Source organism: Parasteatoda tepidariorum, chromosome 4 (assembly GCF_982258835.1).
Source record: "Parasteatoda tepidariorum strain Cologne lab strain chromosome 4, Ptep-v5.0, whole genome shotgun sequence".
NCBI lineage: Eukaryota > Metazoa > Arthropoda > Arachnida > Araneae > Theridiidae > Parasteatoda > Parasteatoda tepidariorum.
The window spans coordinates 106872582-106899884 of record NC_141758.1 but is presented as its reverse complement, the minus strand read 5'-3'; the positions used below and the strand labels follow the sequence as shown (position 1 = coordinate 106899884).

At 32.9% G+C, this 27303-nt stretch overlaps 1 protein-coding gene across 1 annotated transcript; it reads right to left on the bottom strand.

The window, feature by feature from the left end:
• Nucleotides 1-719: 719 nt before the first annotated feature.
• On the bottom strand, nucleotides 720-27303 carry LOC107453218 (angiotensin-converting enzyme). The gene is made up of 12 exons (XM_087162340.1): nucleotides 27259-27303; nucleotides 23345-23512; nucleotides 21916-21964; nucleotides 17583-17865; nucleotides 14100-14335; nucleotides 10811-11006; nucleotides 8894-9160; nucleotides 7417-7640; nucleotides 4037-4175; nucleotides 3218-3316; nucleotides 2885-3004; nucleotides 720-918 (listed from the first exon to the last, which is right to left on the bottom strand). The coding sequence occupies exons 1-12, from the start codon at nucleotides 27301-27303 to the stop codon at nucleotides 756-758; spliced, it is 1989 nt and encodes a 662-aa protein (XP_087018466.1). The 3' UTR covers nucleotides 720-755.

The following is a 27303-nucleotide window of genomic DNA, read 5'->3' as shown; positions in this document are numbered from 1 at the left end:
ATAGCAAGTAAGGGCAATTTCTCTGTCCCAGACGCATTTCCTGCAACTAGGACAGTCAAACGTTCCTTGCTCATTTTACCCCCTGAGCAGTTTTCATCCTTAAACATCATAGTCTTATTTGGAAGACACTTAAAAAATAAACCCATTTCATCAATATTGAAAACATCATTTTAACTGTATCCTTGAAGTAAATTTGGTAACGTTTCATTTAACTACTGTTCACATACTTCAAGAGGGACAGCTTTAGCTTCTCCATGAAGATTGCGAAAGACATTGTGTGTGTTGCAAAGGAAAGGACAAGACATCAATCAGCTCCTAGGTTTTTTTCTTGCTTCAAAAGATCCAAAAAAAATCGAGTAAAATTCGAGTAATCGAGAATAATTAACATGAAATTGAAGATAAAAGGGTCGGGACCTCATAAAAAAATCGAGTTATAGTAATATTCGAGTTATCGTACTTCGAGTTATAGCGAATTGACAATATATATATATATATATATATATATATATATATATATATATATATATATATATATATACTACAGCCGACTTTTCGGTCCAAGTGCTGAAAACCGCTACAATTGTAACAAGTGTTCGTAATTTTGATTTCACGATTCCCTCTCAAATACAAGCTAATAAGATTATCTATTTTTTATATTATTGTATTTTTATTATTTGACTACTGTTATTAAAAAATTTTTAGGAGTGTTTTATTTGAAAGAAATTGTGATGCAAGAGATTTATTTAAAGAATAAATCACAAATAAACACTTATATTGTTAACTCTGTTGTATTGAATGAGCCAGTTATGAAGAGGTTCGAAGTATTTCAGGAGAGACGACGATGTTATTTTCTTCTTTTTTATCAAAACTTTCAAAGCTTCTTCCCAAGAGGCGGAAGAACCAAGAGAAAGCATCCTCCTGCAAAAGAAATAGTCACATTAATTAAAAACAGGAAGTAGTTTATGCTTAAATTTGAAAGACTTATTATTATGTTTTCTTTGCTCACACTCTTTATGTCAGTTATGACTTATGTGGCACCATCGCAACGTTAGTATTTAAAATTTTTACAGCAATTTTAGAAAAATGAAGAAAATTATGATAGCCGCAAGGCGATCACAGGTTACCCATTGGCAAAATGGCTGTTGTCTAATTTTATTTTGGAAAATAAATTTTATTGTGTTTTCATCTTGGATATCTTTGACTGTTAATCCTGAACTGCTCGGTACACAATTTCGCAGACATATTTAAACGCAGCTCAAACGCATTCTGCGTAAATTCTTTTGATGACTGAAGAGACATTGAACAGCCAATCTAGATCAATATTAACATTCTCGGATGGGTACAATGGTGTTTGATGGAGATTGTAAATTTAAAATCTAAGCTTTTTTTCAATTTTACATGAATAGTGAATGAATCATTTATATTGCGTGGAAGACAGTCTACGATCTTGTGCAAGTTATTGGGTACGTTGACAACAGCGGATCCTTTTATCCCTAACGGGTGATCAACATCCAGTTCTCGTATTTGCATGAAAGGGGTTCGGAGAGTCACTATTCGCTTTTCGGTAGGATTCAATTCTCTCAACCACTTTAGTGATGGACAGGCTTCATGCTTGCGTTTCTGAATGGAATCCTTTCGTTTCTACGTTTCGTCTACGTTCTTTGACTTTGGCTTTTTAAGCCTCGGTAAATTTAGGCCTTGGCATCGTTTTTTTTTTTTTTTTTTTTTTTTTTCTTGCTTCAACTCTAACTTTGGGACCGTGTCAATCAGTTTGGACATTCACCCGAATAAGTATTGAAAACGATCCAGTTTGAACTGTAGGATAGAATTTCTGATTCTTAATTAAAACAATAAAGACAAAAAATATCGTTCAAATGATGAAATTCTCTTTTATTCACAACTCAAGAAGTATTTATGGGATCTCTCTTAATGCATAACAAAATTAAAAGCGAAAAAAAGAATTCTAAAGAAATTATCAAACAGCAGCGGTCGCCATAGCAACGCATGACCACTGTTCACTCTTACTCTAGATTATTGTAGTTGAAAAGTGAGGAAGCCATGTAATCCGAACCAAACCCATTTTGCTAATAGGTAATAAGCAGAATAAAAAGATTATTTCATCTTAAAGGCCATCTCCCAGTTTTATAACCAACGTTCAATAACCGATTCCATTTATGGATTTACACATCTCCACTTCCGATTAGTATCAAAATAATTATAAGCAAATCTATGATACGTAGGCAGCCAAAATTGATGAAAATAATGATTATTTTCTCTGTAAGTTTGTTTTCCCTGTAAAAAAGATTAAATGCATTTTCAATTATGATATTGAATATGTTATCATTATAATCCTATTTTAAGTATACAGTAGATATTATTTAAAGTTAAGTAAGGTATAGGGGTTATTTTTTCCTCAATTAACCCCTGAAAAATATTTATTTCAGGTTCGATACTGCTTAATAAATTTACTAAAAAAAAAAAACTTTTAAAATTTTTTCGAGTGGAGTTTTCAAAAATGTGTAGCCTAAAATTAATTTTACTTCCCAGAATTCTGCTAGAATACAAGATTTACTATCTTGTGAAAATACTTGAGAAACGATATGCGAAATTTCCTAAAATAATTAGATTAAAAAAATAACTTTGTGAGTAATTTATTAATATTTACTAGTATAGTATTATAGTAATGATTAGTATTTTAGAAGAAAAAATTCTAGATTTTTTTTTTTTTTTTTTTGCTGATCTTCAGTTTCTGCACGTAGCTTTGTCGAAAAATTTAAAATCAACATTTCCTACTGATGATTAAAAATTGAATAAACTTCCAAGAAACCTTTTTAGCAAGTTTTTTTTCTCAATAATATGTCATATAGCAGGTTGAATAACTTACTTGAGTCGCTCTCCTGCTACGTGAGATGTAAGGAAACAGCAAAAAGGATCATTTTTTGCACCAGAAGTATCACACAGTCCTTCCATAAATTCGTGCTCTAGAAATCTGCTCACAAAATATCTGGAACAAAAAAAATAATAATTAAGATTATTTTCGGAATTAGTTTAACTAGGATAATGGAAATTTTCAGGATGGAAAACTGTTAGACAAGTATTGATTTATGTTAAAATGTTAATTTGATTTAAACAGCTCAACATTTGAAACGCTTTGCTCTCCTGTTGAACAAATATTACATAAAATATTTTGGGTATAAAAAACAATGCGGATTTTTACCTCATGTACGGTATATTGTTTAGTATGTGGTACTTAGATCCCGGCTCAAACAATTCAGCGCTTTCGTCATCTGGTGGTTCTATCCCTTGAAACGCTTTTCTGGAATAAAAATAAATTCTAAGTTCTTCTTTAAATGTTAGCTTCAGCTTATAACACTCGTCCAATTGAATTAAAGTTAAAAATAAAAACACAAGTAATTTTAACGCTAGAAAGACTGAAATACCTTTATTGCCCAAAAGCAGTCAAAATGACTTCATTGTGTTTGTGAAAGAATAACTAATGTATAAAGAAATTTGTTTAAAATTAATTTTTGACATGACCTGTGTTGCCATTAGCAGTCGAGTGTATACAGGCCGACGTTGTGTGTGATCGAGACTGAGTAGCAACAGCACGAGGTGGTGGATGATGTCGCAGTCACAAGTCAACTGTTCAATATGGACCGTCCATCAAAGTAGGAGTGTTCAAATCGAAGTGGGCGTTACTGTCAAGGTAGGCGTGTTCACATCTCGACCAAAGGTCACCAATATGGGAAGAGTTGTTATTGACAATCTCAACCTTCATCTATGAAAAGGTACCCCACCATAGAACCGGGTTAACATGTCTTATATACTAGTGAATTGGAATTGTATTTTTGTAGTGGTAGACACACTACAATTTTTTACGAGTCGTATTTAAAACTACCCTAAAAAATAAACTGCTTGGGATTAACCCTTTACTTGCGGCAGGTATATTAAATGGATCAAAATGGTAGATCAAAGGTAGATCAAAATGGTTTAATCATGCTAAGCAGAAGGTCAATCTGAAAATGGGATGACTTACCTGTAATCCCACCATTTTTTAATGATATCATCGATTTGATGGGAGAAAAGAGCATATCTCCATAGTTCTACAGTTAGGGCAAAAGGAAGCAGTACAAACTTCGAAAGGGCTTGCTTCATCAAAATATTCAAATGCTGCTCTGAAAATAAATAAAAGTATTTATAAGTATTTGCGACTTTGAACCGCCATCTTCAGAGGCTGACTAAGGCAAGGGCTTATGGGGCACCCAAATTGAATAGAAAGTTTATTTTACGTTTCCTTCTTTAATGACCTTTTTTTTTAACAAAATATCAGTGCAGTGTAAAATCCATCAGTTATATGTTAGCTTCTTCATTAATCTATCGCATGAACACAAAAAATCTATATTTCGTAAATCCATGACTTTCTGGTGCGGAATTCAGCTAAATTTTTGCGATTACGATGGACAAATTTGACCTATGAAAGGCTTGCATTTTTACATATCGCAAAATGCGATATGTTTACAAAAATATGGACTCCTGATTGGCTTAGTCGAGCCATCGTCATTGCGAAAATTTATCTTAATTCCGCCCTAATGTCAGCTAGGATATGAATTTTTTGCTGCTAGATGACAAAGTTAACAATCAGAAAACTGCATTCGGTATGATGGACATAGAATGGTCAAAAAAATCAATAAAACGGAAAGGACGATATTTCGTCTGACCAGTGAAGGGGGGGAGGAGAATTTATAGCTATTTTATGTTCTGGTCAATTTTCTTGTTATATATGTATAATGAGGTGAAAAGTTTAAGTACCTCCATAAAGTTCAATTCTTCATTACTGAAGTAGTGAAGCAGAGGGGGGCCCCAAAGAAGTTTTTGCCCCGGGCCCCAATTAGGCTAAGTAGGGCCCTGGCTGTCTTATCGCCAATCATTTTTTGGTTATGTAGCAAAAAAATTTTATTAAACCCAGTGTTCAAATCCTATCAGCGATGGATAAAAATTCTGTTTCCGGTTCATGGGAGTAGAGCTGCGTCCCATGTCGCTCAGTGCCAGAGCACACCGATGGTTTGAGAGCTGGGGTAGTGAGCTCGATCGTAATGGCATACAAAACAACCGGCGTGTGTAATCAACAAAGTGCGCGTTAAATCTATTGTGACTAAAAGTCTTCTCGTTGGTTGTGGTGTGGAAATTTGACGAAAGGGGTCTTGAGCACTGTTCACGTGGCTGCGGTGAATGAATTAATGAATTTTGAACAAGAATAACAATCGTTACCTTTTGTTACCTTTGAGGAATGAATGAATTAATGAATTTAGAGCAAGAATAATAATTTTCACCTTTTGTTACCTTTGAGGAATGAATGAATTAAAGAATTTAAAACAAGACTAACAATCGTTACCCTCTGTTACAGTTGAGAGATGAATGAATTAATGAATTTAGAGCAAGAATAATAATTTTCACCTTTTGTTACCTTTGAGGAATTAATGAATTTAAAGCAGGAATAATAATTGTTACCCTGTGTTACCTTTGAGGAATGAATGAATTAATGAATTTAGAGCAAGAATAATAATTTTCACCTTTTGTTACCTTTGAGGAATGAATGAATTAATGAATTTAAAACAAGAATAACAATTGTTACCCTCTGTTACAGTTGAGAGATGAATGAATTAATGAATTTAGAGCAAGAATAATAATTTTCACCTTTTGTTACCTTTGAGGAATGAATGAATTAATGAATTTAAAACAAGAATAATAATTTTCTCCTTTTGTTACAGATGAGGAATGAATGAATTAATGAATTTAAAACAAGAATAACAATGTTTACCCTTTGTTACAGTTGAGAGATGAATGAATTAATGAATTTAAAGCAAGAATAATAATTTTCGCCTTTTGTTACAGATGAGGAATGAATGAATTAATGAATTTAAAACCAGAATAATAATTTTCACCTTTTGTTACCTTTGAGGAATGAATGAATTAATGAATTTAAAACAAGAATAACAATCGTTACCCTCTGTTACAGTTGAGAGATGAATGAATTAATGAATTTAGAGCAAGAATAATAGTTTTCACCTTTTGTTACCTTTGAGGAATGAATGAATTAATGAATTTAAAACAAGAATAACAATCGTTACCCTTTGTTACAGTTGAGAGATGAATGAATTTAGTGCAAGAATAATAATTTTCACCTTTTGTTACCTTTGAGGAATGAATGAATTTATGAATTTAAAACAAGAATAACAATCGTTACCCTTTGTTACAGTTGAGAGATGAATGAATTTAGAGCAAGAATAATAATTTCCACCTTTTGTTACCTTTGAGGAATGAATGAATTAATGAATTTAAAACAAGAATAATAAGTTTCACCTTTTGCTACCTTTGAAGAATGAATGAATTAATGAACTTAGAATAATAATAAACGTTACCTTTTGTTGCATTTAAAAGTAGGTAGGTACTTTATTCACGTCGCACTAGAGCTGCACTGTGTTCTATTGGAGACGGTCTGGGAAACATCCCTGAGGATGATACGAAGACATGCTCTCGCAATTTTGATCTTCTGTAGAGGGGATAATTACCCCTGTTTTGGTAACCCGATGACCTGCCGGCGAGGTCGAGCACTTTACGGTAGAACAACTTAACGAGGATCAATACCGTGGCGCACCATCGGACCCTATGCTGGCTGATCAAAGTGGTCACACTCTCGCTTCCTGACCGCAGCCAGTGATGCTTGACTTCGGTGTTATACTGGGAACCGTCTCTTTTTACGATCAGTCCACTGCGGGACTTCATTTAAAGGATGAACGACTTTAGAACAATAATAATTTTCATCTTTTATTAGATATGAGGAATAAATGAATTATTGAATTTAGAGCAAAAATAATAATTTTCACCTTTTGTTACATTTGAGGAATGAATATATTTAGAACGATAATAATAATTTTCACCTTTTGTTAGGTTTGAGGAATTCATGAATTTAGTGCAAGAATAATAATCTCCACCTTTTGTTAGGTTTGAGGAATGAATGAATTTAGTGCAAGAATAATAATCTTCACCTTTTGTTAGGTTTGAGGAATTAATGAATTTAGTGCAAGAATAATAATCTTCACCTTTTGTTAGGTTTGAGGAATTTAGTGCAAGAATAATAATCTTCACCTTTTGTTAGGTTTGAGGAATTTAGTGCAAGAATAATAATCTTCACCTTTTGTTAGGTTTGAGGAATGAATGAATTTAGTGCAAGAATAATAATCTTCACCTTTTGTTAGGTTTGAGGAATGAATGAATTTAGTGCAAGAATAATAATCTTCACCTTTTGTTAGGTTTGAGGAATGAATGAATTTAGAACAATAATAACAATCGTTACCCTTTGTTACAGTTGAGGAATGAATGAATTAATAAATTTAGAACAAGAATAAAAATTATTACCTTTTGTTACGTTTGAGTGTTGAATGAGTCCTAGAGTAGTGAGGCAGTGAGGGTTTTGAGATGCATAAACGAATGTTTCGCCTACTGCTTCATGAAAAGCAGAGTTGGCACCATTTCTGTAAAGCATGGGTAGATGATGATATGCCATGTAATAACGGATATGACCCATTTCATGCACGGCCTGCCTCAACGTTTCTTCATTCACTGATCCACACATCCGGACCCTGTGGAAAAATTAAAAGATTTGTGTTTCAAATTGTCGTTACTTTGACATTTTTATGCCTCATATATACAAACAACTCGGGGGACAAACCCACACAAAGTTGTTTTTTCTGTAAATATTTTTTTTTATTTCTAATGGCAGATTTAGAACAAGAAACAGAGATAACAGTAACAAAGCTAAAACTGCAGTAACTCTATAAATCGTTCATCTTATGCCGAGCTCTCCAGTATTTCTATAACTATAATAAAATAAAAAGCCTGTGTGAGTCTGTATACCGTTTTGAGTTGTTGTATCACAACTAACAGAAAATACTACTTATATTCTAAAAATTTGTTTCAAAACCTAATACACAAATTCTTAAAAAAGAAAACAAAAATGTCTCTTTTCCAATTCCTACTATTAGTTCACATTCTCCCTATTATCTTGTTCAAATTTTCAATCGTTAATTAAATACTCTTTATTCATCAACTCAAATTCAAATACATTTCTTTTAACTTGTGTAGTGGATGTCACTTGATGTTTGTACAGTTTTCATTAAATATTAGTTCATTAATTAAATTTAAATAAATAAATTTAGTTTTATATTGGAAGAAAATTTTTTAATTCTTTTATAAAAATAAAATAAAATAAAAACATTTCTTTGTTGACCTAAGTAGGAATTGAATTTTAAAACATTTTTTATAATACTTGTACATGTACAAGTATACATTACAAAAATGTATAATACATTTTTGTAATCATTCACCTTTCTTTAATAATTGGGATAAATTTTTCTCCTGAAAGTGGCTACGAATTTCACACAATAAATTGCTCGAAATATTTTTTTCCTATCTAGCGATCAGAAAAAGTGTCAGTGTCGGAAGTGGACTTGTACTTATGGTCAATGGATCTTACACTGAAAGTTTTGGAGACGGCTGGTGCAACAGTTGTACCCGGAATATTTTTTTTCTTTTTTGTTGCAAATGTATTTGATATGTAAGAGACACTTATGTTGAAAGACATTATGATGAAACAAAACAAATATGGTATAATAAAAAAAAAATATTTGTCCCCTAAATATCAAATACTTATATTTTTTATGAAAAAAAAGGACTCAGAGTACAGTTGTTGTAATAAATAAATAATTAAAAAAGCATTAGTATAAGGAGTGGCACTTTACCGCAATATAGAGAATTTTGGACTTTAAAAAGAATGTTAAAAATCTAAGACGTGCATGACTCTCCAAGTTCGTTAATGGGACACACATATATTTACCTAAAATCGTCGTTTAAGGCAAAATCGTACGAAACAGAATGGCAGTCTACGATTCGTCCATCTTTGGGTTTTTCAAACATGGATTTGTACCAAAACTGTGGGTCGAGAGCCTCCAGCCCCATGGAGGTGTACATCGTATCTGCTGTTCTAAACACATCTGATAGAGTGAAGCCTTTCTCTCTCAAAATGGAAGAGACATTCCAATTTGGATGTTCTGGATATGGCTGAAGGATATCGTTCAATCCTGACCAGTTCTCTCCCCACATGCTACCTGCAATGGAATCTCTCTTATAACTCTCTTTGGGACAATTTCAGTAACTCCATCGTTCGCTTGAAAATGAAATATATACTCAGATTTGATATAAATTAAAATGCAGACGACTCTGTTTTAATTAAATACCTTAAAGACAGCATCATTAAAGTTCGCTTACGTATTACTCTCATGAATCAAAAAAGAATTAATGAGATACTTGCAAGTGACGTAGAATGGGTATCTCGATCCTGATTGATTGTTGGAAAGGGGCATTTCTTTACGTTAGCAACTGTCTTTTTCTTTCTATTTCGAGTAAGTCAAGCCCGTTAGTATTAGTTCCCTCTTCTGACACCTTCTAAATTCCTTCACAAAGATTTTAATTTTTTCACTATATATTTGCATAGAGACATAACACAGAGACAGGCCCTAAGCCATGAGGAGCATAAACAAACTAATCATATATCAAATATGGTTAATTTTGAATATGATGAGATAGTCTCGAGCAAAAGCCAAAATAAAAGATTAATTTATTACGATGAAACAAGCAACTAAAAATGTTATTTTTTCCCCATCTAATAACGTAAATCCATTGGAAAGGACAAAGAATAATAAATAAGAAAAGTTTTAATGTAAAAGCGCAAAAAAAGTCATTTTCAGAATAATGCAAAATATTTATAGTAATTCCATGTTTTATTTTATTTTATAACCGGGTTGAACTGCCGTTCTAGTAAAACTACGAAAACCTCCCACGGTTAGCATGACGGCAAGGGGACTCTAACCCATGATCCGTAAGTCACTGAGAATATTTTACATTAGCACTGAGGTCGGTGCGACCAGCTGTCGTCGGTCATCGCTGGAATTCGAACCCAGGTCTCGTTATTGAGAGGCGAGAGCTCCATCCCCTGATCCAGCAAGGTTCTCCGTATTCATTAGGGGGAAAAACAATATAATTAGCATGGAGTGCAATTTTGGCAACAAAAAAAAAGTGACGATCGGGCGGCTATTGGAAGAAATTTATTTCATCGCCATTTTTTTATTTAGTGGGCAAGTGGTGACTGTCCTATAATTACGAACAATCAAAAATCTTAATGGTAGTGATATTATCTAAAAATATTTTTCTTATTTAGATTGAGAATTGATGATTATTTCTAATATTAGTCTTATTCATTATGTAACATTGATCTATTTTACAAATCAAATATTTCTGTTGATAAAGATATTTTATGAGAATATTTGAGAATTTTTTGTGAAATGGAAGAAGGTTCCAAGCGCATATAACAACTAACCACATGAGTGCTGGAGATTTATACATTTGAGCTTGCAGACAAGAAAAAGAAAATTTAAAAAAAAGCTTATTAACTTAAAAATGGCGCTTTCAATTATGATTAAATCTAATCATATTTTGATCAAAAGTAGTTGATTGCTTATAACAAATTGAAATTTTTATTTAATGGTTGAAAATAAATCAGCTATGACTTGCAACCCCCGCTTGGTAAATCTAATTTTAACAAACTAAAACCATATAACAGACTGTCATGTTTTTAAAAGTTATGGTTTATTGGCTATTTAATTAGTATGCATACTTTAATAACTGCTACAAATCGATATCAAATGATATCGATATCTATCGAATATCTACAAAATCAATAATAATATAGATATACTTAACTAATAAATGTGCTGGAATGTATCCTTCGTGCCTGAAGTGTTGATGACCATAGAACATACGTAATCTGTGGTTAGTGTAAGCGTGTAGTTGTCCGTAGAATCCTTTGACGTCATTCCACAAATTGAGGACGTCACTCACTAAATCCTCCATTCCTAGTTCTGCTCTCCACGCTTCTCCTGTGTCCGAATAACCTGATGAACAATAAGGAATACGATTAATTGGGTGATAACGAAGCTGTTTTTAATGTTTCTACCTTCATCTTTTCAAACTGTTAACCCTCCTAGTCAGGTTTTGGTATTGGGTGAAACTTGTATATTGCTGTCTAGACAAATGAGGTATTGTTTTCGCGGGTATGCTGAATCAAATGATAGTAAGTACGATACTATGGAATTTATAGTTTGGAAGTTATAATGACTTTACGTAGATAAGGCACAATGTTTGAATTGTAGATGGTTGTTTACGCATTGCTAACAAGATAAGTGAAGTATTGTTTCTTAGGTTTTTTTGAAGCTAACTTGATTGCGACTAAGATTATTCGTGGACCATTTGTTGCCAAATCCCCTTTAAATCTTTTCCAACGCATTTGCATTCGTATTACTGCTTGAAATATAAGTTTTCAAATTGTGTTGAAATGAATCATCATGTGTATCAAATGAAGGAATATAGTTTTGGCAAATGTAAATTTTATTGAATGGGTTTCTCCATTTATTGATATCAAGCTTTAATGGAAACGTTAGATTTTTTTTAAATTGTTTGTTGCAAGGGGAAAAAGAAGATTATCAACAAGTGTGACATTTCAGTTGAAATTAAAACTAGCAGATGAAATATTTTTTATAAGATACAAGATGTAAAAAACGTTTGGAAACGATCTAATATTTCGAGAAATATGCATGGAATCAAAAAAATTGAAACAGTAAGTATTGTAGTAAATTGAAAGTGTAACAGTAAATTGAAACAGTATTCAATATTTTTTTAAAAGCAATCCAATGATACCATCAATCTCTGGAGGTGGAGGAAATCTTAAATACGTAATTTTTTTATTTAAGATTTTAAAGTTGATCCCATCTAACCTCAGAAAAGAAAATCATGTTATAGTCTGTCTAAAGTAAGAACTGCCCTAGCCACTCGTCTGGACCCAGACTATGGTGACGAGGTATAATTATTTCAAGCAGGGGTGTTTGGTCACTGTTTAGGACAAGTTTGAGCCCGGGTCAAGGAAATCTTTTTATTCGGTCTATTGTGTTAGCCCTAGAGTTAATAGAGGCTATAATCTGTCTACGGCAAAAACTTCCCCGCCACAAAGTCTGAGGTTGTCTGCTGCTATGGAAACCAGAATAGTGCATTTCAGGGAGGGCTAGCACAATAGACCGAAGAAAAAAATTCTTTTTCTCTCGCCGACCAGAGCCAAAATCTGTCGTCAGCAATGACCCCACACCCCTACTTGAAATAGTTATACCTCGTTACCATAGTCACCACCATGGTTCCAGACGAATGGCTAGGGGAGTTCTTACTTTAGACAAACTGTACCCTTCTTGAAATGAGCTATTCTTGTTTCCATATCAGCAGATGGCCTCAGACTATTTTGCAGGGCGAGTTCTTTCTGTAGACAAACTATGGCAACGATTCGAAGAATATTTCTCGCGAAATGTTTTTAGACCTTGTGTATATTTTTCATATCTAATCATTATTGTTCTCAAATGTTAAAAAAAAGTTTATGTTACTGAAAATTTGATGAAATGCATTGTTTATAGGCTGCTCCTAAAATAGAATCCGAATTTAATGAGTTTTAATCCTTTTTGTGAGATTACTTACCACACTCAATACGAGTTCCACAGCATTTTGTCTCAGTCTCAGACACTTACGTAATTAAAGGAATACAAGTGTGTTCTCTCCGTTTGTTCTATTATTAGTAACCGCAGGCGTTTCTAAGGCGTTAATAACAAAGTTTTATAATGAAAAAAATTTTGAATAAACGAAATAGTGACAAAGAAAATACCTTGTAAAGAACAGTTGTTACTTCTAATCATTTTTACATATAAATCATAGCCATTCTTACGTAACTATTCTTACGTAATCATAGGAAAGCAAGTATGTTCTCCACTTTCGTTCTATTATTAATTACCGCAGGCGTTTCTAAGGCGTAATAGCAATGTTTCATAGTGAAAAAAAATTCGAATAAATGAAATAGTGAAAAAGAAATTACATTTTTAAGAACAGCTATTACCTCTAATCATTCTTAAATATTAAATATTCGAATGAAATATCTTTCAAGCTTTCATTTATCCTTAACCGTGAATGAAAGAATGGAAACGTTACGTTTTAATAATAATGCAGAAAAGTGAAAGATGTACTGGAAATTTTTAAAGAAAAAATTGCCGAATCCTTGATATTCGGCAGAATTCCTAACCCGGTTGAATCCTGGTTTCTTGATTTTGTACAGTAAATTGACACAAAATAAACTAATGACCAGGTAATCGTCCATTTCGCTACAGTTAACAGATTGTCAAAATAATGTTCCATAAGACTACAATAATTGTTTGTTTTGCTCTCAATAATGTTTGTTCTGTATAATGTTCTTGGTTTTTGCGGAAATTATTGACTTTTAAGGTAGGTAGGTAGGTACTTTTTTAACGTCGCACTAGAGCTGCACAATGGGCTATTGGCGACGGCCTCGGAAACATCCCTGAGGATGGTCCGAAGACATGCCATCAGAGTTTTTGATCCTATGCTGAGGGGATGACTCCCCTGCTTTGGTAGTCCGACGACCTGCTAGCGAAGTTTATGGTTGAATAGTTTAACGAGAATCGATAAAGCACACCCTCCGTCCCTACGCAGACTTATCAAAGTGGTCACTCACCCGCACACTGACCGCAGCCATTGATGCTTGATTTCAGTGTTCTAATGGGAACAGCGTCTTTACGATCAGTCCACTGCGGGATTTTAAGAAAAAGAAAACATTGGGGAACAATTACGGATGTTGGTGAGCGAAGCGAACAGGTGATTTATCCACCTAGTGCTTAAAACATGTTTACATTGATTTGGTAAGCATATCTTTTTCAAGAGTAAAAAATTTGGGTTTTTTACCTACTAGTGAAGACTGCATTTCAAACTATGCCTATTTTCATAAATATTTTGCTTTTTTAATTTTCTTAAACATTTCGTTGTTAAATTTAAATTTTGTTCCAAATGAAAACTATTGTTTAATTGATAAATTCGTCTGCCATAACATATAGAAAAATGAAGAGCTAAATTATCATCGTGGAATATCAAATGTATTGAGTTACCATTATCTCTGGCAGCTTTATTGGTCAGTTGAATTATTCCAAGGAGATGATGTTTTCCTTTCTCGCCCACTTCTTGTATCCATGTCTTCCAGATATGCTTCAGTTGAGATGGTTCTCTTATGCTCGCCATGGCAGCCATCACCGTTTCTTCACCAACCAAAGTTCTGTTACCAGGAATGGTAACTGTTGCCGAACTGTAGATTTCTAAAAGTTTCGATTTTATTTCAGAAATTTGCCTGAAATGAGAAATAATAGCTTTCTTTAAACATGATAAAAAAGAGTTCTGATGTGCTACAGCCCAAGTCAAAATTTTTGATGGCTTTTCATTGATGGACCAGCATAGTCTTGATGGTAACCATCAATAATTCCATCATGAACCATTATATTTCTTGATGGTAACCTACATAAGTAACCATCACTCCAATATAAGAATTCGGACTGATTTATGAGGGTATAACGTAAAAAAAAACACAAATTGTTTTGATGGTACATATATTCCTGCTGAACGAACAAGAATTTCCATTAAACCATCATAGAAATGTATATTGTTGTACCATTTTGGACTATCATGAATTTCCATCATATATCCTAGAAATCAAATGTTGGAACGATCATTAACAATCATCATACAAATGTAGGAATCCGGACTGATTTATGATGGTCCAACAAACAAATTTGTGAACGAAAGCAAATTTGCATATTCCTGAGAACCGACAAGAATTCCCATTAAACCATAATGGAAGTGTATAGTAGGAACCAACATGGACCATCACTGATGATCATGCATTGTTGGTCGATAAAAATCAAATTTCTCTTGATTGTTAACCATCATAGTAAAGTAGTATTTTCCATCATGGATGATGGAAGTTTGTTGACATAACAAATACCATGAATGCATAATGGAAAGTGTTGGATGATGGTGACCATCAAATGATGTTTAGCCATCATGAAACGCACTGAAACCAACATAAATCATCAAAAGTTTTTGATGGGGACATTAAGAATGAACTAAGAAGAACTAAGACATGGAGTGCACGTTGGAATAAAATTAATATTAGAGGAGGATTATATTTCACACTGAAGGCAACATAAATGAGACAACGGAATCAAAATTCGATGTGCTAAATTTTTATTTATTAACTTAACAAGAGTTTTATTTATTTATTTTTTTTTTAAACTTCAATTTGTTTGAAAGTTTTCCTATTTTTAAGAATTTTTCTTCCTTTCTATTTTTAAACTTAAATACTGATTATTTATTCAAAGTAGAAAATTTTTATGAATTTATGTAGAGATATTTATTTTATTTCAGTGATTTCAAGCAGTTTTAACTCCTGATTTTAAAAATCTTTAAAAATGATCAGGAATGTTTTTTTCCATTGGTTTAGCATTACAGATTTTATTTTATAACCGGTTTTATTTTATATCAAACGGCAAACAAATTATTGGAAGAGAAATTCTCCATTGCGCAATCCTAAGCTATCGTCTTATAATTTATTTTCATTTTGACTTTTTAAAAATTTCTTTTAAGTATTTGAAATTTCCTGGTTTACTCTAGGTTTGTCTGAACTCACTTTTTCTACACTTTAAATTTTAAATTAGTTATTGAGGTGAAAAAGAATTTGCCATGAAAACTTTCCCCCATGGTATGGCGTTCTTTTAAGTTAGCATGCTATCTGTTTATTTTTCAATATCTTAAAAAATCAAGAGACTACAATCAAACAATCAACACACTAGTTGATAGAATCAATCATCAATCAATGAAAAAACTATAATGCAAAGAATCCAACGGATTAAAATATTATTACAATTAATTGGGAATTATGCAAATTAAATTAATAAGAGTTACATACGAATTAAATTAATGAGAATTATATGCGAATTAAATTATTATATTATCCCAGGAAAACCGACAACAGCTACAAAATGTGTTATACCATTAAGAGAAACGAATTACGAGGAAATGAGAGAAATTTTAACCATTGACGAGTACAGGAAAACACTTTATCTTCAGATTAGTCATGTGCTTTAAGTGGAAACATATAGAGTCGCTAATAACTAGCACCGATTTGAATCAGAAGTTTGCAACTGAGGGGTGGTTTGTAAGCAATTACGTCGTTCCGGCACTGTGTGGTTTGAGCACAATGGTAAATTTCATTAATGAAAACCATTTTATTCTTTTTTATAGCCGTCATTGAACAGCCGACCCTTTTTTGGGGGGGGGGGTTTACAACTACCAACTTTCAACACTTAACTGTATTTTTAGAAGTTTTAGAAGCTTTAATGCCAAGGTAAATAAAAAGCTATAGTTTAAGCTCCTCACCCTTGGGGCAAAACTATAATTGTAAACAATAAAAAACATCTTGCCATAAAAAGTTATCCGTTCTTTAGAATGGATCTTGAACTTTAGTATTTTAAAGGCTTTTAGAAATTTTTTTAAAAAAATCCCCCCTGTGTGTGCCAAAATTTTTTTCACCTAGAACATCAATTTTTTTGATCACCGTCGTTAAACAGCCGACCTAATTTTATGAGTTTACGACTACTAATGTTCAACTCCGTAGCCTTGTCATTTTGAACTCAATCCTGAAGACAAAGGAACTCTTGGATTAAGTATTGGGAGAAATTTTCCTGCTTGGAGGACTTTTTGATGGAACTAACCAGCATTTCCGTCGTTGCATGGAGAGGGAAACCACGAAAAGCTCCCACGGTTAGCCAGACAGCAAAGAAACTCTAACCCATGATCCGTCTACCACTGAGGATATTTTACGTCAGCACTGTGGTCGGTGCAATCCGGGTGCGGGATTCATTTCGCCCAGCCATCGCTGGGATCGAAACCTGGTTCACCTCATTAGAAGGCGAACGCTCTATCCCCTGAGCCTTTACTGATCTGATGAATACCATTGTTATAGATTAAAATGTCATTGAAGCAGCAGTTTTACAAATTATTTAAGGAGCAGTCGAAACCACTAGAATATCCTTTATAGGACACCATACCGCGGAAGAAAATTTTCGTCGCGAATTCTCTTTATCCTTCATTACTAATTTAAAAGAAAAAAAAGTTCAGGCATGCCTAGTGTAAGTCGTGAAGTTTCAGTTGTTGAAAAAAAAATACTATACTTCAAAATATTTAAATGCAAACAAATTACTAGAAGAAAACTTCACCGTTGCATAATCCAAAGTTATCTTCTCATAATTTATTTTCATTTGTATGTTTGAAAGTTTTCTTTTCAGTATTCGAAACTTCATGGCTTGTTCTAGGTTTGTCAGAACATTACTTTTTCTACACTTTAAATTAGTAATGAAGGAAAAAGAGAATTTGTGAGGAAAATTTTCTTTCCTGGTATGGTGTCACCTGAAGGCTCGCTAAACTCATATTTAAAGTGCTTGAAATGCTGGCCAACAAAAATGTTTTCGTTTCTAAATTACTGACTTATATGCGTGAGTCCTGACTTTCTTCTAACGAGACATGTGATGAGTCATACTTACTTTGCGTCATCCGAGTTCATGAATACGACACCAGAAGCCATAATATCTAGATCCCTTTCCACTTGAGGGCTTAAATGCCTTGTGTAGCGTACCTCTCTGGCCCATAGTTTCCATTTTCTCATCCAGTCGCTGTAAGCTACAAGCGCATACTGGTGAGCTCGCGCATTCTCTGATGTGATGTTGGTTGAATAGTTCCAATCGGCAGACTGGTGAAGCCACCACATTTCAGCAAACTCATCATTGAAAGCAGCGAGTTTGGTTGCCACTTCATCAGCAAAAAAATCTGAAATTTATATATTCTTTTATTCCCTTATTTCATAACTGTTTAGACTTTGTGTTCGAATCGCTACCAAAAGCCAGTAAATCAATACCGAACACTACAAAATCATTTACAAAACTAAAAGGTACATACCGATACGATTAGTAAAGCTAAAATAACACAAATTATTTATTTTTTTATAATCGTCGTTGAACAGCCGACCCAACTTTTGGTTTTACGACTACGTGGCCTTGTAATTTTGAACTCAATCCAGAAGATAAAGGAACTCCTGGATCGAGCCTTGGAAGAAATCTGCCTTTATGGAGGACGTTTGGATGGAATTAACCAGCATTTGTGCTACATGGAGAGGAAAACCTCCAACGGCCAGCCCTACGTTTAGGGGACTCTATACCATAATCCGTCTACCACTGAGGATATTTTATGTCAGCACTGTGATTCGAGCGAGCCGGGTGCGGAACTAGTATCGACCAGATATAGCTGAGAACCCAGTTCACCTCATTAAAAACGAATGCTCTATCTCCTGAGCCACCACGGCTCAATTATTTACAATTATTTATTTCTAGTGATTTTACATTTTTTTGTAGTTAATTCCATTAAAATATCTGTATCACTTGGCATATTGCTATTGCTTGGCGCCAAGACATTCCAATATTCATGTACTTATTCTTTTTTGAGGTGTCTATTTCCACAGTATCTATATCAAAACTGCTGAGCATTAATAAGTACCAAATACACGAATAAAATATTTTGCAGGTATATTTGGTACCTATTACCTACCTAAATCGTTGAATTTTGTTCTAAATGCATTTCTAATTGGAAGCAAACCAAAAGCGAAATTAGAATTCTTATGAGACCATTGTGACCATTTCATTATTTGTCCATTAATATACCGTTTAAATTATTTATAAGTGGTGCTGGAAAAAGTTACTTCAATTGTGATACATTAAATTTAATCTTTATACATTAATATACTATATTTCCTATAACCATGTCATAATGGAGTATATAAATATATGTATATAATAGTATATAATATACTATATTTCCTATATACTATATTTCCTATATTATATACTATATTCCCTATTTGTTGTGTAGTGTATCTACCACTACAACAGAACAACTACCCGGTCACCAATATGGGAAGAGTTGTTATCGACCATGTCAATCTTCATCTATGAAAAGGTACCCAAACATAGAGTTAAGATGTCTTACATATTAGTGAATTGGAATTGTATATTTGTAGAGGTAGATACACTACAGTACTTCCCCACCAGAATTATAGCTGTTATAGAATTCGATGAACGGATACCACTAGTTGTATCATTGCTATTTATTGAGAAGCCAGTAGAGCTGTATTAAGATCACCGTACTTTTGAGTGCTGATCGTGAGAGCTGTATTAAGTTCACGGTCGTGGTTGCTCCTGTGTCGCCAGTAGCAATTGAGTGTACACAGACCGACGTTGTGTGTGATCGAGACTGAGTAACAGCAGCGCGAGGATAGTGTCACAGTCACAAGTAGCAAGTCAACCGTTTAATGCGGATAATCTATCGGAGTAGGCGTGTTTAAATCGAAATGGGAGTTTCTGTCAAGGTAAGCGTGCTCAAAACGAAGTAGGAGCATCTGTCAATGTAGGCGTGTTTACATCACGTCCGAGTCACAAATGTAGGAATAGTATCGACAATGTGAACCGTCATCAATGAAAAGGTACCCCTACATAGAATCGAGTTAACATGTCTTATATACTAATGAGTTGGGATTGTATTTTTGTAGTGGTAGATACACTACAACTGCGTTAAATCCGTTGCAGAATATGTACTTGGTTAAAACTGCACCAATTACCATAATGCCAGTAGTAAGTAGTATTACCAAAAGTAATGGCGCCAATATTAGTATAGCAATTTTTTACCGTTCCCTTCGATTGCCTTTTCTCCAATACTTTTGTTTTTTAGAACATAACTTAAAGACCCATTACCTAAATTAAGAAAAATTTCCGTGAAGAATAAGATGGCGATACTTAACATCTCTCCTAAGCGAGTAAGTATTAGTTTTGCTTCGTTTTATTATGTTTTATAAGGTATTAATTTTATTATTTACCTATTTTGTTTTATTAATTTTGTTACTTATTTTCTTTTTCATTTGAATTACCGTTGATTTTAAATGACTTAGTCTCATAAAAACACGTTTTAAAAGAATTTTTTGATACAAAATAAACGCGTGGTTTCAAATAACTTCATAAACACTAATTTGGTGACGTAGTCTGCCGAAGTTTTTGTATTAATTCGTATCATTGAATTTATCTGACATAGCGAATAAAAAATAATTTAATTTAAAGCACGTGCAATAAACTCTCTTTTTGATCAAATAGAGATATAAGCTACCAAATATCACTGACGCTATCCTTAAAACATTTGAACAAATTGAATCGTCTATAGTTTAATTTATTACGTAGGCTTAACTTTAAATAATGAGAAAATTTCATTTTTCAAATGACTTTTTAGAACTCTTTTTTCAGAAATATTTTGAATGAATTTTATAATTGGGACTGAAAATTGTTCCTTGCAGCCGTAGTCAAAATTACAGGACGATAGAGAAAATGCTTTTGGAGAAATTTCATCATTATTCAAATCATCATTTTTATTATATAATAGATTATATATCAAAGTCCCTGAATAAACTATTAGACGCACTCTGAGATTCTTTGTAAAATTTTAATTGGGTATACTATAGCCTACGTCACAGGTTGTGTTATTCCTACTAAATTTAACCCATGAACGGCATTTTCTGCGAGCCTAACTTCAAGTCACAAATAAACAAACGAAGTGTTTGATCGTTTAAATAGCTGCTCGCCAGATTTTATTGCATTATAAAGAAAAGTAATTGATATTCGATTTTTGATTAATAATTGATTTATGTGGATAGTGGCATAGAATTTAGCATTGCGTCATGGTAAATGTTATTCCTACTAAGTGGAAGTAGTTGTGTTTTTTTTATATTATACCCAATTATCAGACGATACTATACAGCTTTATTGATTTTACGAGACTGAAACCGATTTACACTTACATTCGTGTATCAATGTAATATAAATCAGACGATATGTAATATAAATTCGACGATTGGATAAATCAGACGATATATTATATAAATATAGAATATTTATTATATTAGAATATTATATTAGTACATTATAATAATTAGATCGAATTACTAGACGCACTGCAGTGTTATAATAATTACATGTTTTGCAAGAGTTTATATGCGATACTTTTATATTTAAACATACATGTAATGGGTTTTAATTCAAGTGATTTTTAATATACTTCCTATTTGTATTTATTTTTAACGTATTGCATTACAATGTTAACCCATGGATGCATGAACATAAACAAGTGCAAACCGGTTTCATCCGCGTAAAGACAATACAGCTATATAATATCACCTGATAATTAAGATTTTACATAGAATCTTATAGTGCGTCTAATAATTTGGTCACGGACTGTATAGATTACTCTAGATTATTCGTATCATATTATAAATAATTCGTTATCATTACAAATGACTTTACACGTGACTTCGCTTGCCATTATCCGATTAAATCTTACTTGAAAACTGATCCAGCGTGATAATAAGTCTTAAAGTTGTCAAGTTAACACGCCACGTGATTTTATGCAACCATGTGATTAGTTACAAGTAACTAATTAATTTTTTGCTTAAGGCTATACACTAGCAAACATCACTGATGATAAATATTTGAAAAACAAAATCGTCTACAATACAACCTAAAAGAATGCCTAATAGTAAACTATTAAGAATTTCAAAATGTCTCCTTTAAAACGTTCAAAAACTATATACAAACCTTGCATGGCTATCCAATCTCAAACGAATAAATTCACTTATCACAGATAAAATGATATTCCAACATTTAAAAATGAATTATTGAAAAAAAAACAAAGATGGTTTTTTAAAAAATTCAAAATTGTATTGTCAATATTGAGTGAAAAAATCCTCGCTATATAAAGGTTCGTTCGATTATATGAGTGTAATATTACCTGCTGTAGAGTGGAGTGCTGGAAGAATTAAGACAAAGACACACAATACCTAGAAATTAAAATTGTATCAATTTACAAAAATAATATAACATACAATGTGTGAGAATTATTGTATGCAATGCTCTGTCACGAAAAAATGAAAATAAAAAGTTCAGACTTGAATAAAAAAGAAAAACCATTTTAGAATTTAATAAATCAATTTTTTTTATCAAACCAAAATATAACCTGCTTAATTCGTTATTATTAACACTATAGAAAGACTGAAACTTAGTATATGCCTATATTGCCCAAAAGCAGACAAAACGGCTGGATTGTAAAACAATAAATAATGTGTAAAGAAATATGTTGAGTTAATTTTTTATATTATTTTCAGTTATATAACAAGTTATTAGTAAACATTAGCAATTAAAAAAATTATATGTTGTACACAAAATTCACGAAATTCTAAGAAATTGTGTCATTATATACATCATTGTTTATCTAATGGAAATTAAAAAGCAGTCAAAATGACATCCTTGGGCAATCCAGTGTTAATAATATCCGATTAACGTAAAATTGTCAAAAAACACTCGCTCTTTCTCTATTGCGTTACAACTTATGGTACCAACTAACGCAGTCCATTTTAAAAGACGAGTATTTTTTATAGCGTTTAAAAGACGAGTATTTCTTAGCGTATAAACAAAAAATATATTTTTATTTTCAATCAGCATTTGTTTAGAATAACATAAGCTAGTTTTGTGAAATTATTTAGACTAAGATCTAAATAACACATTTCATCATAGCGGTACTATTACTGGAAGAAAATATTTATTTCAATTAAGCGTTTCCCTCCTTAGTGTCTATATTGTTGTAAAATATACGACTAATATAAGTTAAGATATGGTTTTCTTAAACTTGTCGGGAATGGCACTTGATGTTAATGCAGTTTCTTCAAATTTTAATTCATTAGTTAAATGTAATAAATTAGTTTCAGTTTCATATGAAAAAGAAAATTGTAAATATTTATTAAATAAAAAATTTTTTAATTATATAATAAAAGAAACTAAGATAAAATTTTTCTTTGTTGACTTTAATTTTTTTTATTTTTTTGGATGAATAAAAAGTATTTTATTAACGATTGAAATTTTGAACAAGATTCCTACTTTGGCCAACACAGAAAAATTTCATCTTAGTTTCTTTTATTAAATAATTAAAAAAAATTCTTTCCCCTATAAAACTAAAACTAATTAATTACATTTAATTAATGAATTAATATTTGAAAAAAACTGTATTAACATCAGGTGTCATCAGTTTAAAAAAAAATTATTATACATTTAAATGTATTAAATGTATAATAATGTAATGTGGATGAATAAAAAGTATTTAATTAATGTTTAGGGTAAATATAAGTTAAAATTTTTAACTAAATGAATTATTCAAAAATACTTACAGAATTTTTCCGAGAATTCATAACAGGAATGAAATTTTCAGCACCTCTGATAAAATTGTCCCTTGGGGGGGAATTTCCATTTTGATTCCCACCAATCTGTGACGTCACAGATAGAGCTATCAGGTAACTGCGAACCGCGTTCCAGGAAATTGCCTCAATTATAAATGACTGAAATCAGATACTTAATTAGCATACCAAACTTGACTTGGCTTTGAAGGGATTCTCTCAAATATTTTAAATAAAACTTGGTTCTTCTTTTCTCGACTTCTTTTCTCTTCTTTTTCTTGATTTTTCAATATAATTTCTATGTCTATATAATAAATATTTTTAAAAAATAATTTTGAATTTTCTTTAAAGAAACACACTTTATTATGGGGTTTTACACAAAATAGTAGAAAATGAAATATTCGGTATAACGTAAGAACTGAGTTGATACAATCTTAGTTAATTTTTCAGATATTTTGCGCTCTTTATGTACATTTTATCATAAAATTTATCATATATCATTTATGTAAATACGATACGAATTCCACATCCGGCTTGCACAAAACACAGTCCTGACGTGAAATATCCTCAGTAGTAGACGGATCACGGGGTACAGTCCCTTTGCCGTTAGCCTAACCGTTGAAGGTTCTCGTGGTCTTCCTCTCCATGTAAGGCAAATTTCTCCCAGTACCTGATATGGGAGTTCCCTTGTCTTCTGGATTGGGTTCAAAATAACAAGGTTGCGGAGTTGAGCGGTAGCAGTCGTAAACCCAAAAATTGGGTTTGCTGTTCAACGACGGTTATAAAATTAAAAAAAATGAATGCATATTATTAATTTTAACATGAGTATCAATAATAATAGGGTGATTTTTCACGGTTTCCCCAAAGCGAATAAGTATTTTTTCTTCCTTATAAATCCCTGTAAATAATAATGTTAATAACATATCTTTAAATAAGAAAATATTTGCAATAACTGTTAGTTTATTAAAATAGACAACATTATTCCTTTATAAAATGAAACAAAGCTATTCATGTTATCAATAGAGACATTTCTTAAGAATTAAAAAAGCAAAATTCCTTATAATCAGACAAAATAATGAGCAATTTAAAATATAACTGGATAATTATTTTTTAGAATTTTTGTTAACATAAAATGTTATCGAACTTAGTATCGTTTGGAATCCATTTATTTCTGCCAATTCCATGCAGCCATACTTTCTGTCGTTCTTTATTGCGATCTCGAAGGTAAACGATGTAGCTTAAAACCTAATTTTGACTTATTGGAGCACTCAGATGCGCAACAACCTTTTTTTAAAATCATAATTTAAAAGTATAAAACAAATAAAGTAAAAAGAAAATAAGAAATAACAGACCGAGTGCATTGCTGCTTCACCGTTCAAACTAGTCAACAAAATGGCGTAAGTTTACGAATGTGATCGGAGACAGTCAGTTAAATTCGAAAGCGGCACAAAGGTCGCAAGGAAAAGTGTGACACTATAAACTAGGTAACATAGGGATTTGCAGAGCCTGACTGAGGCAGGGGCATACAGGGCAGTTGCCCCGGGTCACCACATCAGAGTGCGCCCCCAAATCTAATAGATAGTTTATTTTACGTTTCCTTCTTTAATACGTTGAATGCCACGCTAATTTTACGCGGCTTGCCCGTCTGGCAAAACTGATTTTCTCAGTATGTATTGCATTAATTTCTTCAAACCATTTTAGTAACGATAATAATATTTAAAAAAATTAAAAATTTACTCGAATTATGTGTTTCTAATAATCTTGGCTTAGCCGGTGACCCCCGTGGCGTTACGAACAAACTAAGTGCCGGTCACTGGTGACCCTCATGGCATTCAACGTGTTAATGAACTTTTTTTTTTAAACAAAATATCAATTGAGTGTAAAATTAGTTTTATGTTAGCTTCTTCATTAATCTATCGTTGTTGTTATTGTAGTATATTTACGTCGCACTAGAGCTACACAATGGGCTATTGGCGACGGTCTGGCAAACATCCCTAAGGATGATCCGAAGACGTGACCTCACAAGTTTGATCCTCTGCAGAGGGGATGGCACCCCTGCTTCGGTAGCCCGACGAACCTGCATGCGAAGTTGAGCACTTCACGGTAGAACAGTTTAATGAGAACCAATACCGCACACCCTTGGTCCTTACGCAGACTAATCCAAGTGGTCACCCACCCGCACACTAACCGCAGCCAGTGATGCTTGACTTCGGTGATCTGCTGGGAACCGCGTCTTAACGATCAGTTCATTGCGGGACCATTAATCTATCGTATGAACACAATCTATCTTTCGTAAATTCATTACTTCCTAAGGCTGAATTCAGCTAAAATTTCGCAATGATGATGTAAAAATTTGGCCAATCAAAGCCTGCATATTTTATATATGGCAAAGTGCGATATGTTTACAAAAATACAGACTTTTGATTAACTTAACTTTAACTGAGCCATCGTCTTTTCGAAAATTTAGCTGAATTCCGCCCTTGTGTCAGCAAGGATATGAATTTTTCGCGACTAGATGACTAAGTTAACAATCAGAAAACTACATCCGGCATGATGGACATGGAATTGTCAGAAAATCAATAAAATGGCAGAACGATATTTCGTCTGACCACTGGAGGGGAGGGGAGCTTCATAGGTTAGTTTACTAACTCATTTTTTAGGCATTAGGGTATATACATTCCAAATTAATGATTCCTACTTTATATTCTATAGCAGAAATAAGTTCACTGCCTCCCATGTGTTCTTTGATTTAACGGATATTATGTCTTTAGAGTTTTCAAAATGAGTTGGATTCGGAGCTGGAATCGTAACATTTAGGACCGCAATAACAAAACCGCAATAACAAAACAGACAAATCATAATAGCAAATTACATTGTTGCTAATAAGCAAACGCACACATTTAATGTTAAAATAGGAATAAAATGAATACATAAGGTAATCGGCATGTTAACCTTTCTTTTTATGGTGCACAAGCATTTTGAATTAAAATAATCTAGACTAGACTGGTTTCAATACAGTTTGAAGATTGAATTGGCTCTATACAAGGCAGTTATGTGTACAACGTTTGAACAAGAAATTTCCATGCCGTAAGAATTTTTTCCAAGAAGAAAATGAAGTGAAGACAATACTTTCGACGTCATTGATAATAGTGAAAGTTTATTTTAATAGTTTTAATTGTAAGTACTCTGGAAAGAAATATAAGAAAGCATAATAGATACTGGGTCAACAAAAGGTTGTGGGAAGTGTTGTTATCGACAATGTCAACATTCATCGATGAAAAGGTTCCCAGCCATAGAATCAAGTTAACGTATCTTATATACTAGTGAATTGGAATTTTATTTTCGTAGTGGTAGATACACTACAGTACTTCCCCACCAGAATTGTAGCTGTTATAGAATTCAAAGAACCGATACCACTAGATAATTCATTGCTGTATTGTGAGAATCCGGGAGAACTGTATTAAGATCACCGTACTTTTTTGACTGCTGATCGCGAGAGCTGTATTAAGTTCACTGTCACTCATGTGTTGCCTTTAGCAGTCGAGTGTATACATTGTGTATGATCGAGACTGAGTAGCAACAGCGCGAGGAGGTGGATAATGTCGCAGTCACAAGTAGCAGGTCAACTGTTCTATGTGGATCATCTATCGAAGTTGGCGTGTTCAAATCGTAGTGGGCGTTTCTTCCACGGTATACGTGTTCACATCACGTCCGAAGGTCACCCATGTGGGGAGAGTAGTTATTGACTCTGCCAACCTTCATCTGTGCCCCGCCATAGAATCGAGTTAACATGTCATATATACTAGTGAATCGGAATTGTATTTTTGTAGTGGTAGATACACTACAAGGTGCATACTTTTGAAGTGCGGAGCAGGAATTCTAAAGGTTCTAAAAAGAGCAGAACTTACCTTTTGTTTGGAAGAATGTACCTTAGCTGGTGGTCGCTCATACAT

Excerpts from the sequence above, each read along its gene's own strand:
- LOC107453218 (XM_087162340.1), bottom strand. The coding sequence starts at position 27,303 with ATGTATGAGCGACCACCAGCTAAGGTACATTCTTCCAAACAAAAG. Across the intron at positions 11,007-14,099 it reads TAAAGCTGCCAGAGATAATG|GTTATTCGGACACAGGAGAA; the intron begins GTAACTCAATAC and ends ATTGTTCATCAG. Across the intron at positions 9,161-10,810 it reads CCAGCACATTTATTAGTTAA|CATGTGGGGAGAGAACTGGT; the intron begins GTATATCTATAT and ends CATTGCAGGTAG.